The sequence below is a fragment of the Helicoverpa armigera genome, chromosome 29 (genome assembly GCF_030705265.1).
Source record: "Helicoverpa armigera isolate CAAS_96S chromosome 29, ASM3070526v1, whole genome shotgun sequence".
Lineage (NCBI taxonomy): Eukaryota > Metazoa > Arthropoda > Insecta > Lepidoptera > Noctuidae > Helicoverpa > Helicoverpa armigera.
In genome coordinates, this window is record NC_087148.1 from 1,551,527 (window position 1) to 1,564,485 (window position 12,959).

At 37.1% G+C, this 12,959-nt stretch overlaps 2 protein-coding genes and 2 long non-coding RNA genes across 4 annotated transcripts in view; 2 read left to right on the forward strand and 2 right to left on the reverse strand.

Annotated features, from left to right (window-relative positions):
• LOC110378512 (ankyrin repeat domain-containing protein 50) overlaps nucleotides 1-12,959 on the forward strand; it is a 109,479-nt gene that overhangs the window by 57,437 nt on the left and 39,083 nt on the right. The window contains exons 6-8 of the mRNA XM_064042522.1: nucleotides 203-321; nucleotides 822-961; nucleotides 1,377-1,471. Of these exons, the coding sequence (XP_063898592.1) occupies nucleotides 203-321; nucleotides 822-961; nucleotides 1,377-1,471 (354 nt within the window). The remainder of the gene's footprint in view (nucleotides 1-202; nucleotides 322-821; nucleotides 962-1,376; nucleotides 1,472-12,959) is intronic.
• Nucleotides 2,415-4,085, reverse strand: LOC110378515 (uncharacterized). Its single transcript, XM_021337804.3, has 2 exons — nucleotides 3,937-4,085; nucleotides 2,415-3,155 (listed from the first exon to the last, which is right to left on the reverse strand). The coding sequence occupies exons 1-2, from the start codon at nucleotides 3,980-3,982 to the stop codon at nucleotides 2,761-2,763; spliced, it is 441 nt and encodes a 146-aa protein (XP_021193479.3). The 5' UTR covers nucleotides 3,983-4,085; the 3' UTR covers nucleotides 2,415-2,760.
• Nucleotides 6,839-9,232, forward strand: LOC135119057 (uncharacterized). Its single transcript, XR_010277956.1, has 2 exons — nucleotides 6,839-9,071; nucleotides 9,186-9,232. It is a non-coding gene; the product is annotated as an uncharacterized LOC135119057 (long non-coding RNA).
• On the reverse strand, nucleotides 8,061-12,864 carry LOC126056836 (uncharacterized). The gene is made up of 2 exons (XR_007512282.2): nucleotides 12,653-12,864; nucleotides 8,061-12,550 (listed from the first exon to the last, which is right to left on the reverse strand). It is a non-coding gene; the product is annotated as an uncharacterized LOC126056836 (long non-coding RNA).

Genomic DNA, 12,959 nt, shown 5'->3' on the forward strand with positions numbered 1-12,959 from the left:
AGCAATTCGGAATGGAAGTTGTCGGTGTTACACCCCCGTGCCTGGAAGGGGTCGTGGCGCCGGCTTCACCGAATGCTACTCAGTAGCAGTCGTTACAATTCCATATCAGAGGCCGTCAGGCGGATTTGAGGAAACTCTGACACTAGGGCTCGTATAAACCTGCAGCCCACTTAACCTTAACCTATTTTGTTCTTCTTTCCAGGTGACGCAGGCAGTGGTAAGACAGCCCTCTGTCAGGAACTGAGTGAGCCTGGTCAGGGTCCGCAGGCGAGGCAGCAGAGAGCCCTCAACAGGAGACTGCTGGCTAGACACTTTTTGCAGGTCCGTATTTACTAGCCAATTTAAACTAGTGAAAATTAGTATGATCGCTGTTAGAGAGAAAAGGAAGTGGAAAACCAAATAAAATGGGAACGGAACAGGGCAGAAGGAAGAAGAAGATATAAATCAATATCGTCAAGTACCTTAAAGGTTAATTTGCATCGTTGCTGCGACATATCTGGTGATGCAAAAGGCTCAAAGTATGATTATCGCGCTTTAAAACAAATGTATCTTAAACAGTACTAGAGTTTGTTAGAAAAATGTAATAGCGACTAAATAAAAATGAACTGCCTCAGTAAATAAGAGTCTGATACTTCCTCCCATGCTTTTCGCAGCGGGAGGAATCATTTGTGGATTTACTTAAGACGCCTGAGACCTCTTCTGTTCTTCTTCATGCCATTTCGGTCACGATTTATGGGATTTCGATCAACAAGATTGCCTACTTTCAAAAGTTTACCCCCAAAATAATCAGTGATTTAACTTAGAAAACTTTCTGATTTCAGAGTCACACGGAGAGCAGCCTAAGACCCGGTGAATTTGTCCGCACGCTAGCTATGCAAATACTCAGTCATTCTTCGCGAAGACCGAGAGCTGATAACTCTGACCTGTCGCCCAGGGATCCTGATACTCCTCATAGTTATAGGTAAGGTTTATTCTATAAATCTATATTTTATACTACCTATTTTCTATCTATACCCTGATAAAGAATAGCACCCGGGGTTAGAATAGCTTCCCAACCAAGAAAGTCTTGGAACCTAAATACATGTAAAGGGTATTTATTTAAACTTATATACGAAGATTTTTTTTCGATAATTTGGCAATCTGCTAGAATGCCTTTATTAGATTAGACAATAGACGGGAGTTCAGGAATAAGGACATGTGTTTTGACTAACTGTTCCCCGCAATTCTACCTACGTCCCTAAGGAGTTACCTCCCGTACCCGGACAAAATAGGCCTATGTCTTTTCTCAGACTGTTCAACTATCTGTGTGTCAATTATTATTTACTAATATTTATGAGACTGTGTTCTACTAATATTTATCTTATTTGCTTTTCTAGACGTAATTCCGAAGAGGAGAGGCTGATAAACCGGTTTCGTGAGCTGGGTGATGATACTGAGGAGAGCTCCAAACCACTGCTAGCTGATAGCGAAGGTATTTGAATGATTCTTAGTCATAATTTGTATGTATGCCATAGGCCATAGACTACCCGTAATCTATCTCTTCACAAATCGACTCCATCCGAATGTTGTCTTTAAGAGTTTTAGCGATAAAACCGCTTCTTGTACTATGTTTATGTTTGTTTCCTCCTTCCATGTTTGTCCTATTGGTGTACAAAAAATAATATTCTGTCTATCTATATTCTTGAGAAGAGATTCCACCGGTGTGCGGCACTGTGACGCACACAAATGTATCTTCTGTCTACTCGCTCTAGCAAACAGAAACAAATTGCGTGCGAACATTTCTTATATAAGCGTGTTTCAATGAAAATAATTATAAATGAAAATATCCTTGTAATATTTTTATTTCATTATACATAGTTCCAATAAAAAAAACTTAAAAAAAAACTTGGCGTTAAAAATTAAATAAATAAATCTATAAAAATATATCTTTAAAAACTAAATAAATAAACAGTATCAAAAGTTATTGAATCGTCAATATTCTATCTCTCTCCATGGGGTAAAAATAACCGGTCAGTAGTTTCAATGTTCTAAGAACATTCTTTATTTTTATTATTCGCTATATTAGGTTAGGGGATTTCGTTCATTGACCAATAGTTTTGGAAGATAGGATGCCTATGTTTTTTTTCTATCGAAGCTTCCATATCGGCTTTCTGCTATGCATCTTGTACAGTGGCTTACTGCGGTATTATATGCAATCAAGTCTGTTTAAACTCAAAAATAGCGTATATGCTAAAATGGTCGTATTTGCACGGAAAAATACGCTATTCTGAATTCACCCTCAGTGTTATGTACTCAATACTAAATACTTTATTGCTTTCCATGTATTTCATCCGCATATCGCTTCTATATTTTCTAGCGTCAGCTAATATTTATTCAGGTACTTTGATAGATAATATTTCCGGCTTCAGTTGTCCTTTTCAATCCCCCAATTGTATAGTTATTTGCTTCTTATCATCATCATCTTCCAAGCCCTTTCCCAACTTAGGGTCGGCTTCCAGTCTAACCGGATGCAACTGAGTACCAGTGCTTCACAAGGAGCGACTGCCCTATATACTCCAAGACTGATTGTCACACTTATTGGCTTCTGACTACCCGTAACGACTGCCAAAGATCTTCAAATGACAGCCGGGTTCTACAGTTTATCCTATCATGTTTTCTTACAGTATTTTCCGAAAACGGATACTAGGTGACCATTGCTTTACTTCAAATCATACTTAGAGCAAAGAATAGCTTATCCAATCTCATTTCTTCTTATCCTTCTTAACCTTCCTTATCCGTCTTATCCAACTGCGCAGAAGGTTTATTTTTTTCGGTCTTATCCAACTGCTCAGAAGGTTTAATTTTCCCGGTCTTACCCAACTGCGCAGAAGGTATATTTTCCCCATTCTTATCCAACTCCGCAGAAGGGGGCCTTTTCCCGAGTCTCTTTTTAACATCATCTAACTCCTTTTTAAGGTACTCATATTCTTCAGGTAACTGTTTATCTCTTTCAGTTTTCAGTCTTTCAGAGAGAGAGGTTACCGCGTTATCTATAGTTTTTTCTAGTTTTTCTACCGGCTGGTTTTCCACTAGGCGTTTGGCAGACGTTTCTTTTACAGTCTCTTTTGTGCCGCCCCAAAGGCTTTTGACTGCGGGCTTGATTTTTTTTAGAGAACCTGTAAACAAATTTATTTACAAATAACTTTTTACAATATCTTAATAATAAATATATATACAACATACGGCTAACTTATTACCTAATATATACACTTATTATAAATAAGTGCTCAACTCTTATATAAGGATATCGCTAAGCGACTTGCTGACACTTCAGGTGACCCAAGGGCTGGTTTTTATTTTGGCAAAAAGTAAGCATTGCCATCCAACGTGGCAATGCTGCCAGCCTCTTGAGTACACTCCCGGTGGGCAGCGATGAGGAGGAGTTTTTTGATGCAATTTTTTAAACATTTATATGTAAACAAATTGGGTTAAGTTTTCTTAGTTTGTTTGTGTGAGAAGAAGATTGTTGAATGTTGTGGGGTTATAAAAAACACTAGAAAATGTATCTAAGAATTATTATTACTTTACCACATAGCACAATTTTGCTTTAAGAATTTTCAAGCAGTTGATAGAGTAGGTAATTCAAAATATTAAAATGTTAGTTTTATAACTACTGAACACCATGATTTTGAAATTTTGAAACTTCACTATATTATTTTGCGATTTTCATTTACTAGAACACAACTAAACTATATTTTAATTGTCCATAACCACGTTGTACAATACATTAGTTAGTTAGTTACAGCCTATTTTATCGTCCCACTGCTGGGCTGCGGCCTCCTCTCACACGGAGTAGGATTGAGCATTAATCACCACGCTTGCTCAATGCGGGTTGCTGATTTCAGACTATATAGTCAATACATTAATACATTATAAATAAACACACTTATTTCTTACCTAACGCTAAGTCTAAGGCTTTCCTAGCTATTCTCTTTCCCGCCATTCATAAAGTTAAACCTTTTAAACGTACATATTATTATCAAAACAATTATTATTACGACAATAGTCGTGTATATTTCTATTTACAAGAACCATTGTCAGTAAGCGGGTTTCTTGACACTGACACAGTCATATTTGTCAGACTTGTCAGAAAAGAAAAACTAATAGCAACTTTTTCGTTACAAAAAGTTTTGATGTTTGCTTAAAAACTAATCTGAAAAAAATAATGCTTATTTACGAATCCGTTATTGCTCGTGTAGATTTTACATATTATGCTGAGTATAAAAACAACGTCAAAATTAAACAATATTTTACTGTAATGCATTAAAATATGCATTAATGTCTGCGCTAAAAATGTTTCACGACTCTGTAAACTTCACATCATCATCATCCTCCGAGCCTTTTCCCAATCATGTTGGGGTCGGCTTCCAGTCTAACCGGATTCAGCTGAGTACCAGTGCTTTACAAGAAGCGACCGCCTATCTGACCTCCTCAACCCAGTAACCCGGGCAACCCGATACCCCTCGGTTAGACTGGTGTCAGACTTACTGGCTTCTGATTACCCGTAACGACTGCTAAGGATGTACAATGACAGCCGGGACCTACAGTTTAACAGTGTAAACTTCACATGCAACTTTAATAATTTGTCGAAATAATATTTTCCCTTATCCAAAAGAAAGACTCTTAACTGACTTTTTTGAACTATGTACTCTGTTATTGTAACAATCACCTGTTGGTATTCTTAATATAATATAACCCAATTTCAGGCTTCAGTTTTTGCTCTGCGTCCTCAAATCATATAGTTTTTTGCTTCTTAAATTTTAATAATCCTTTCCCAACCATGTTGGGGTCGGCTTCCAGCCTAACGGAATGCAACTGAGTACCAGTATTTTTAAAGGAGCGACTGCTTATCTGACCTCCTCAACCCAGTTACCCGGGCAGCTCAATAGCTCCTATTACTTGTTTTACAGTCGCGATAAAGGCAGATTCTTTAACTCAATCATTAGGTTGACTATTGTCTTACTTCAAATCATACTTAGAGCAAAGAATAGCTTATCCAATCTCATTTCTTCTTATCCTTCTTAACCGTCTTATCCGACTGCGCAGAAGGGGGCCTTTTCCCGAGTTTCTTCTTAACATCATCTAACTCCTTTTTAAGGTACTCATATTCATCATGTAACTGTTTATCTCTTTCAGTTTTCAGTTTTTCCGAAAGAGAGGTTACCGCGTTATCTAAAGTTTTTTCTAGTTTTTCTACTGGCTGGTTTATTTTCTCTTTTGTGCCGCCCCAAATGCTTTTGACTGCGGGCTTGATTTTTTTTAGGGTACCTGTATAAATAATGAGTATTTAGAATTTGATAATTCAAGCAACAGATAGAGTGAATTTTATACCTTAACCAAAATTCTACAAACTTTTGGGTATAATTTCTGGATCAACTCCACCAATGGTCGAAAACTATTTTTTTGCAATAGAAAGCCGGCCAAGTAATTTGTGAATTTCTTTTACGAGAACTATATTTATGTTTATCTAAAACCATGTTGCACAATACAAAAACACTTTATATGACCATGTATAAATACACTTATTTCATACCTAATGCTAAGTCTAAAGCTTTTCTAGCTATTCTCTTTCCTGCCATTTCTCATTTGTTTAACCGTTTACATGTACCAAAACATTATTATCAAAACAATCAATTATTACGACAATAGTCGTGTTTATTTGTATTTACAAAAGCCATTGTCAGTTAGCGGGTATCTTGACACTGACGTATTTTGGTGTCAAACTTGTCAAAAAGGAAAAATAAAAAGGAAAATTTTAGGCTCCAAGGAGTTTTGATGTCTGATTGAAAATCAATGTAAGAATGGAATGGAAGTACAATATCCAGTAATCTTACTATCCAAACTTTTTGTACACGGAATATAGCGCGTGTCGCTACGTAGAAACCATGTTTAAGTATCCATTCAAAGTCAAGAAAGATAGGAGATGAGTTGTGATCGGCACTGCTAACTTTAAATTGGTGCCCGCTTTTTTTTTACAAAAAAGTTTATATTATACGTGATGTGTACATAATGAGCATAGCAAACTAGAATTTTATTGCACTTTATGTTTTTAACATGTGAATGAAACGACGCTTGCTTCTGGTACAAACTGCTTATATTCTTAAGAAAGTAATTAGTTACATAGGTTTCATAGTTACGACGTGTGGCGATTGGCGTTATACAAAAATATTAGGTTAATCACGACGTGTGCACTCGTCCGGTGCCGGTGGCGAAAGAGACCGGCGCGCGGCCCCGGCGAAGCGACGCGGCCAGCGGCCCTCCTCCCGCGCGTCCCGCATCCCCTTCTCGCACTGCACGGTGGATCGGTTTGGCGCGCCTGCACAGTGTGCGCGTTAACATTCTCCCGGGCCTTGATAGCACAGCTATCAAGCAGTTGAATTTGGGTCGATGTCATCTCCAGGTATGATGCAAAACTTGTGGACTGCCCTCTTGACAGTCCCTCTCGATGTGAGGACGTCGGCGACTCTGCTGACGCCATCTGGTCCTTGGTAAAGTTTGGTTATGCGGCCTAGTCGCCAGCATAATGGAGGTAGGTTGTCTTCTTTGAGGATGACCAAGTCGCCTACTTTGAGTTCCCGGTCTGGTCTCCGCCACTTGATCCTCTGTTGGAGTTCGGCGAGGTACTCTCGGCGCCATCGCTCCCAAAACTGTTGCCGCAGCTGCTCTATACGCTCGTATCTGTTAGCTCTAGACTTTTCAATTAGCAAGGACGGCACCGACTTGAGTGGCCGCCCGATTAGGAAGTGCCCAGGGTTAAGGGTAGGAGATCGGTTGGGTCGGATGAGAGGAGATAGGGACGGGAATTTAGGATAGCCTCTATTTGTGTGAACAACGTTGCAAGTTCCTCAAATGTTAAGGCTGCGTTGCCAGCTATTCTCTTAAGATGATGTTTGGATGATTTAACCCCAGCTTCCCAAATACCCCCAAAATGAGGTGAATATGCAGGGCTAAATTTAAATCTAATGCCTTCAGTACTGCCATACTCTGTCACAGCCTCGCGACTAGACTTAAGCACTCTACCCAATTCATTGTTAGCCCCTACAAATGTTTTTCCATTATCTGAATAAATTTCGTAAGGTTTTCCCTTCTCGAAACAAATCTCCTAAGGCACATTAAAAAACCTTGAGTAGTAAGGTCACTAACGAGCTCCAAGTGAACAGCTTTAGTTGTAAGACAAACAAATAAACAAAGGTAACATTTTGATACTCGACTACCTCTACCTTTTCTACTTGAAATCATGAACGGACCTGCAAAATCTGTTCCACATGAATAAAAAGGAAAACTAGGATTTGTCCTTACATTAGGAAGGTTACCCATTATAGGTTGAAGTGTTTTACCTTTAAATCGTATACATACTACACATTTTCTTAAAATACTACGAGCTAAGTTCCTACCACCTATAGGCCAATATTCTTCTCTTATAGAAGATAAAAGTAGTTGTGGTCCGGCATGAAATAACCTTAAATGCTCATGTCTCATAAGTAATTTAGTAAAACTATGTTTGGCATCAAGTATAATTGGATGTCTTTTTTCAAAATTGTAATTTGTATTTTGTATACGACCACCCACTCTAAGTATACCATCTTCATCTATGAATGGTTTTAGTGGTAGCATTTTGGATTTGTGATGCAGTTCTTTATTCGTTTTAATTGTGTTTAATTCGCAAGAAAATGATTGCACTTGGCAACACCTAATTAATGTTTTTAGGGAATTACAAAGTTCATCTGTGCTAAGACAACCTGTTAGCTTATTAAAGTTTTTATTTTTACTATATTTGCAAATAAAATTATTAACAAATCTATGAACATAGGCCATAATTCTTTTAAGTTTAGTAAAATTTGAATATCTAGTAAAATCTAAGAAATTAGTGTCTATACTAGTAACCATTACTTTAAGTTCTGGTAATTCTAAATTTGGTACACCTTGCTGAGGCCACTCACTTGGGTCCCTTCTAAGAAATGAAGGTCCCTCCCACCACAAGGATGAGGACTGCAACTGTTGTGGAGTTACACCTCTTGAGGCTAGGTCAGCAGGGTTACAGTCAGTAGGCACATGTCGCCATGAATAGTCTGCTGTAATTTCATTGATCTCATTTACTCTATTACGAACAAAAGGTTTTAGATGCTTATATTGAACCTTTAGCCAACCAAGTACTACCATTGAATCGGTCCAAATAGTTTTACTGATAATATTACAACGTAGTGACTCTAAAACTTTTGCACATAACCTTGCTCCGAGTAAGGCACCACACAGCTCCAAGCGAGGTATGGTGGTTGGCTTCAATGGAGCCACTCGAGCCTTGGCACATAACAGCTTAACTGTAATTTGATTATTATTATTAGTTGTCCTTAAATAAACACAAGCACTATATGCATTCTGTGATGCATCTACAAAACAATGCAGCTCTACTGATATTGGCAAGTCACAGATAACATTTCTTTCCAATTTTATGTTTGATAGATCTGAAAGGTTTTTTGTAAATTTAATCCAAGAATTCTTAATATCATCAGGTACTGAATCATCCCAGTCTATCTTAGCGCTCCATAATTGTTGTAATATTATTTTGGCAGTAATGATACATGCACACAAGACACCTAAAGGGTCAAAGATTTTACAAGTTGTAGATATTATTGTTCTCTTAGTAATATTTAATGAATCTATATTTATGTCTATAGGAAATGTAAACAAATCTACTGTAGGTGACCAATTCAACCCTAGTACACATGACTGTTTAGTTAGATTTAATGTATTATTATTTACATCATTTTCAAATATTTTTGGACAATTAGTGCGTATTTTGCGTAATGGGAATGATGCTGAACTTAATATTTCAGTCACAGAGTTATAGATTTTCAATAGTTCATCTTCTGTAGATGCTCCAGTACTTAGGTCATCATAATAAAAATCATTCTTAATTATATTAGCAATAGACATATCTGTACATTCTTCAGCTAATTGCAATAGACATCTAGTACTTAGGAAAGGTGCTGAAGCTGTACCATATGTTACAGTGTTTAATTGTAAAACTTTAAGTGGTAGAGATGTATCTTCCCTCCACAAAATTAATTGTAAATGACGTTGTGACTCATCAATAGAAATTTGTCTATACATTTTCTCTATGTCACCGGTTAAAACAAATTTGTGAGTACGAAACCTTACCATAATATTAAATAAATCATTTTGTATTACTGGACCTATCATCTGGATATCATTTAGTGATTTTCCAGAGGTTGTTTTTACTGAGGCATCAAAAACTACCCTTAACTTTGTTGTTTCGCTTTTTTCACGCAATACTGCATGATGAGGTAAATAATTACCGAACCTTGGACGCTCTATTTCTTCCAAATGACCTAAATCTAAATATTCTTTAATAAAATCTACATATTGTTTCTTAATATTAGGATTCTTATCTAACTTGTTTTCTAAACTAAAAAAACGCCTTTTGGCTATATTATATGAATCACCTAATGCTTCCTCTGGTGATTCTTTCAGTGGCATTTTAACTAAAAACCTACCACTTGGCAAGCGACTTGTATTTTGTTTAAAACTGTTTTCACATGCTTGTTCTTCAAGCGTGTAAGATATTTTATTTGAAGGCAATTCTTCTACCTCCCAAAATCTTTGTAATGAATCATGAATATCATCCTTTATAATACTACAATTTAAAACATTAATATATGAATTTTCATGTGACAAATTAGACTGTCCTATTCCTATAGGGCCAGTTACTAGCCAGCCTAACTTAGAGCTTTGTAATATAGGCCGATGTCTACCCAATCCTATTTGTTGGGTACCTACTATTTCCCAAAAAACGTCTGCCCCCAATAACATATCAATATCGGAGGGACAATGGAACTCAGGGTCTGCAAGGATTATGTTAGCCGGCAGCCCTAAACTTTTAACATCAACTTTTAGTGTTGGTAAACTACTAGTTATTTGTGGTACTACTAAACACATCATTTCTAAGTTAAATGATTTATCAATACATGAAAATAATTTCAAACTACACCTCTCTGTAATGTCACACTGCACATTACCAATGCCAGCGATACGTATTGGGTTTGAACATTGTGTCTGTAGACCTAGCTTTATTTTGAATTTATTTGTAATAAACGATGATTGACTACCTGTGTCAAGGAGAGCTCGAGCACGGTAAGAAATATTATTTTCAGGATTTACAATTTCCACTATAGCTGTACATAATAGTACCTGACTTGCAGAGACTGCTGAAAGTGTTGTGGGTAAAGTATTTGAAGGTAAGTTATTATTATTTGTATTTGAACTACTACTACTACATCCTACAGTAGAATCTTTATGCAACAAAGAGTTATGTTTCTTATTACAATATTTACAGGAACCTTTTAGGAAGCAATGTTTTGCAGTATGTCCACTTCGCAAACAGTTGAGACATAAATTCAACTTTAAGGCTGTATCTAACCTAGCTTCAGTTGACATATCATTAAACTTTGAACATGCATGCAAATGATGACTTTCATGACAAATATCACATGACTTTTTGTAAGAATTGTTGTTACTCATTGAACTAACAAAGGACTTAGAATTAGAATACTTTTGCTCCCTAGGACCTTGTGATTTATAATTATCATTCCTACTTATATTTTGAACTTGTGTTGTTTCTAAAACATCTGCCCTGTTACGCAAGAAATCATTGAATTGCTCTAAAGTGGGTAATTCTGGTAACCCATTTTTTAATTCTTCCCACTTTCTACTAGTGGTGCTATCTAGCTTTGTGGACACCATATAAATAATTAAAGCATCCCATTTATCTGTTGGCTGCCCTAAAGTATTTAGTGCTCTTAAGTTTTTTGAAACTAAATCAATTAAGAATCTTAAAGCTTTGTGAGATTCTCTTGTTAAGGCTTCTATATTAAATAATGCTTTTAAATGATTATTTATAAGTAAATTTTTATTATTATATCTTTGACAAACTAAATCCCATGCTACTTTATAATTGTTAGATGTGAATTCTATTGATTTGATAACTACTAGTGCTCCTCCTTCTAAGGATGACCTTAAATAATGAAACTTGTTTATGTTAGGAATATTTTCATTACTATTAATTAAACTGTCAAAAGTGTCTCTAAATTCCAGCCATTTAAGGTAATTTCCATCAAAAGATGGCAATTTTATTGTGGGCAATTTTACTGAACTAAACCTATGACTACATTGACTATTATTTACACTACCATATTCTGACTCATGCTTTTGATGTTCAGTTTTTGAAACACTCGCTGATTCATTTATTTCTTGAGCCAATGCAATACACTTATGAAAATTTTCTTCAATTAATTCTCTCTCAGCTAACTGTTCCTCTAAATCTGAGCAATTCAATTCAATTTCAGTTTGCAAGATATCAAATGTACTTAATAAAGTTTGAAATTTCTCTATTTTTAAAACAATTTCTTTAGACTGCAAGCTACTAATTGGAGTATTTTTAGATATCTCTTGTAAATAGTTGTAGAATTTTGTAACTTGGCCTTTGATGGCACTACGTTTTCTAATAGGAACTTGAATCTCTGACTTTTCACTTTCACTCATTTTGAATAACTCACTAACACAATATTTTTTGTAATTAGGTACAAATTTAGTTAAAAGAATAAACTACCTAACACTTTAGAGGCAACAATGAATGGGTAGGCACAGATTACAATAGAAACTCAAAGCCGCTAACTCACGGTAACCTTTTGAAGCTGTGACAGCACGAAGTAGGCAGCACTCACCAGGCACCTGCGCTGCGATTAGTAGACAGGCTGCAGGTAGCTAGCAGTTGGTTGAGCGAAGCACATGCACATTCACCGCAACTGAAATAGTCGGCGAGCTTTGGTATAATAACTGTATTAATTGTTGCGCTAGTTAGGAATTTACTTTTATTAGGCAATAGGCATGTATTTTGGTAAATACTTAGAACCAAAACCTCAATTTGCAAAATTAATATGCTTAGGTAGATATGCTTATAGTGCATTAGGCGTAGGTACACTTTTAGTGTGTACAATAAATAATTATTAGGTGCATTAATATAGATGCTTTTAGATTAATTAGGCGTACACGTAGTTTAGGATGCACGATTTAAATGAAATTAAGTTTAGGCTATGCAATTTCACACACGCGGCACAAAATGGACTCGCCCACTATAGCGTCGTAGGTTAGAAAACGCGGCACAAAAATAATGGACTCGCCCACTATAGCGTCGTAGGCTAGAAAAGCAAAATTTGTACCATTTTGAATATAGGCAAGCTAATTAACGAATAGTACCTAAGCCCGCTAGGCTATTCACACAAATAAACACTAGGAAAAGGATAGGAAATAATAGGAAACGAGCAACTTCCCTCGGGTTAGACCTCCGCCGTCTGATGCCGCCTGCTGTTGTAGTCTGCGTCTTCGTAGAACTCGTGGTGGTGGTACGGCGTGGTCCGCGGAGACACGTTGGCTGCACGTGTTGCCGCCGTCCTCACTTAGCCCGCTGCGCGCCGCTCGGCGTAGATTGTAGGTTCTTCGAGTTAGAAAAATATTGTCATAGACGGTCGCCAAATGAATGAAACGACGCTTGCCTCTGGTACAAACTGCTTATATTCTTAAGAAAGTAATTAGTTACATAGGTTTCATAGTTACGACGTGTGGCGATTGGCGTTATACAAAAATATTAGGTTAATCACGACGTGTGCACTCGTCCGGTGCCGGTGGCGAAAGAGACCGGCGCGCGGCCCCGGCGAAGCGACGCGGCCAGCGGCCCTCCTCCCGCGCGTCCCGCATCCCCTTCTCGCACTGCACGGTGGATCGGTTTGGCGCGCCTGCACAGTGTGCGCGTTAACAACATGTATTATGTTTCGTTTACTGTTGGTGTAAATAAATAAACAGGCTCAGTTGCAGACCAACATTGAGTTTTGCGAGAACTAAACCTA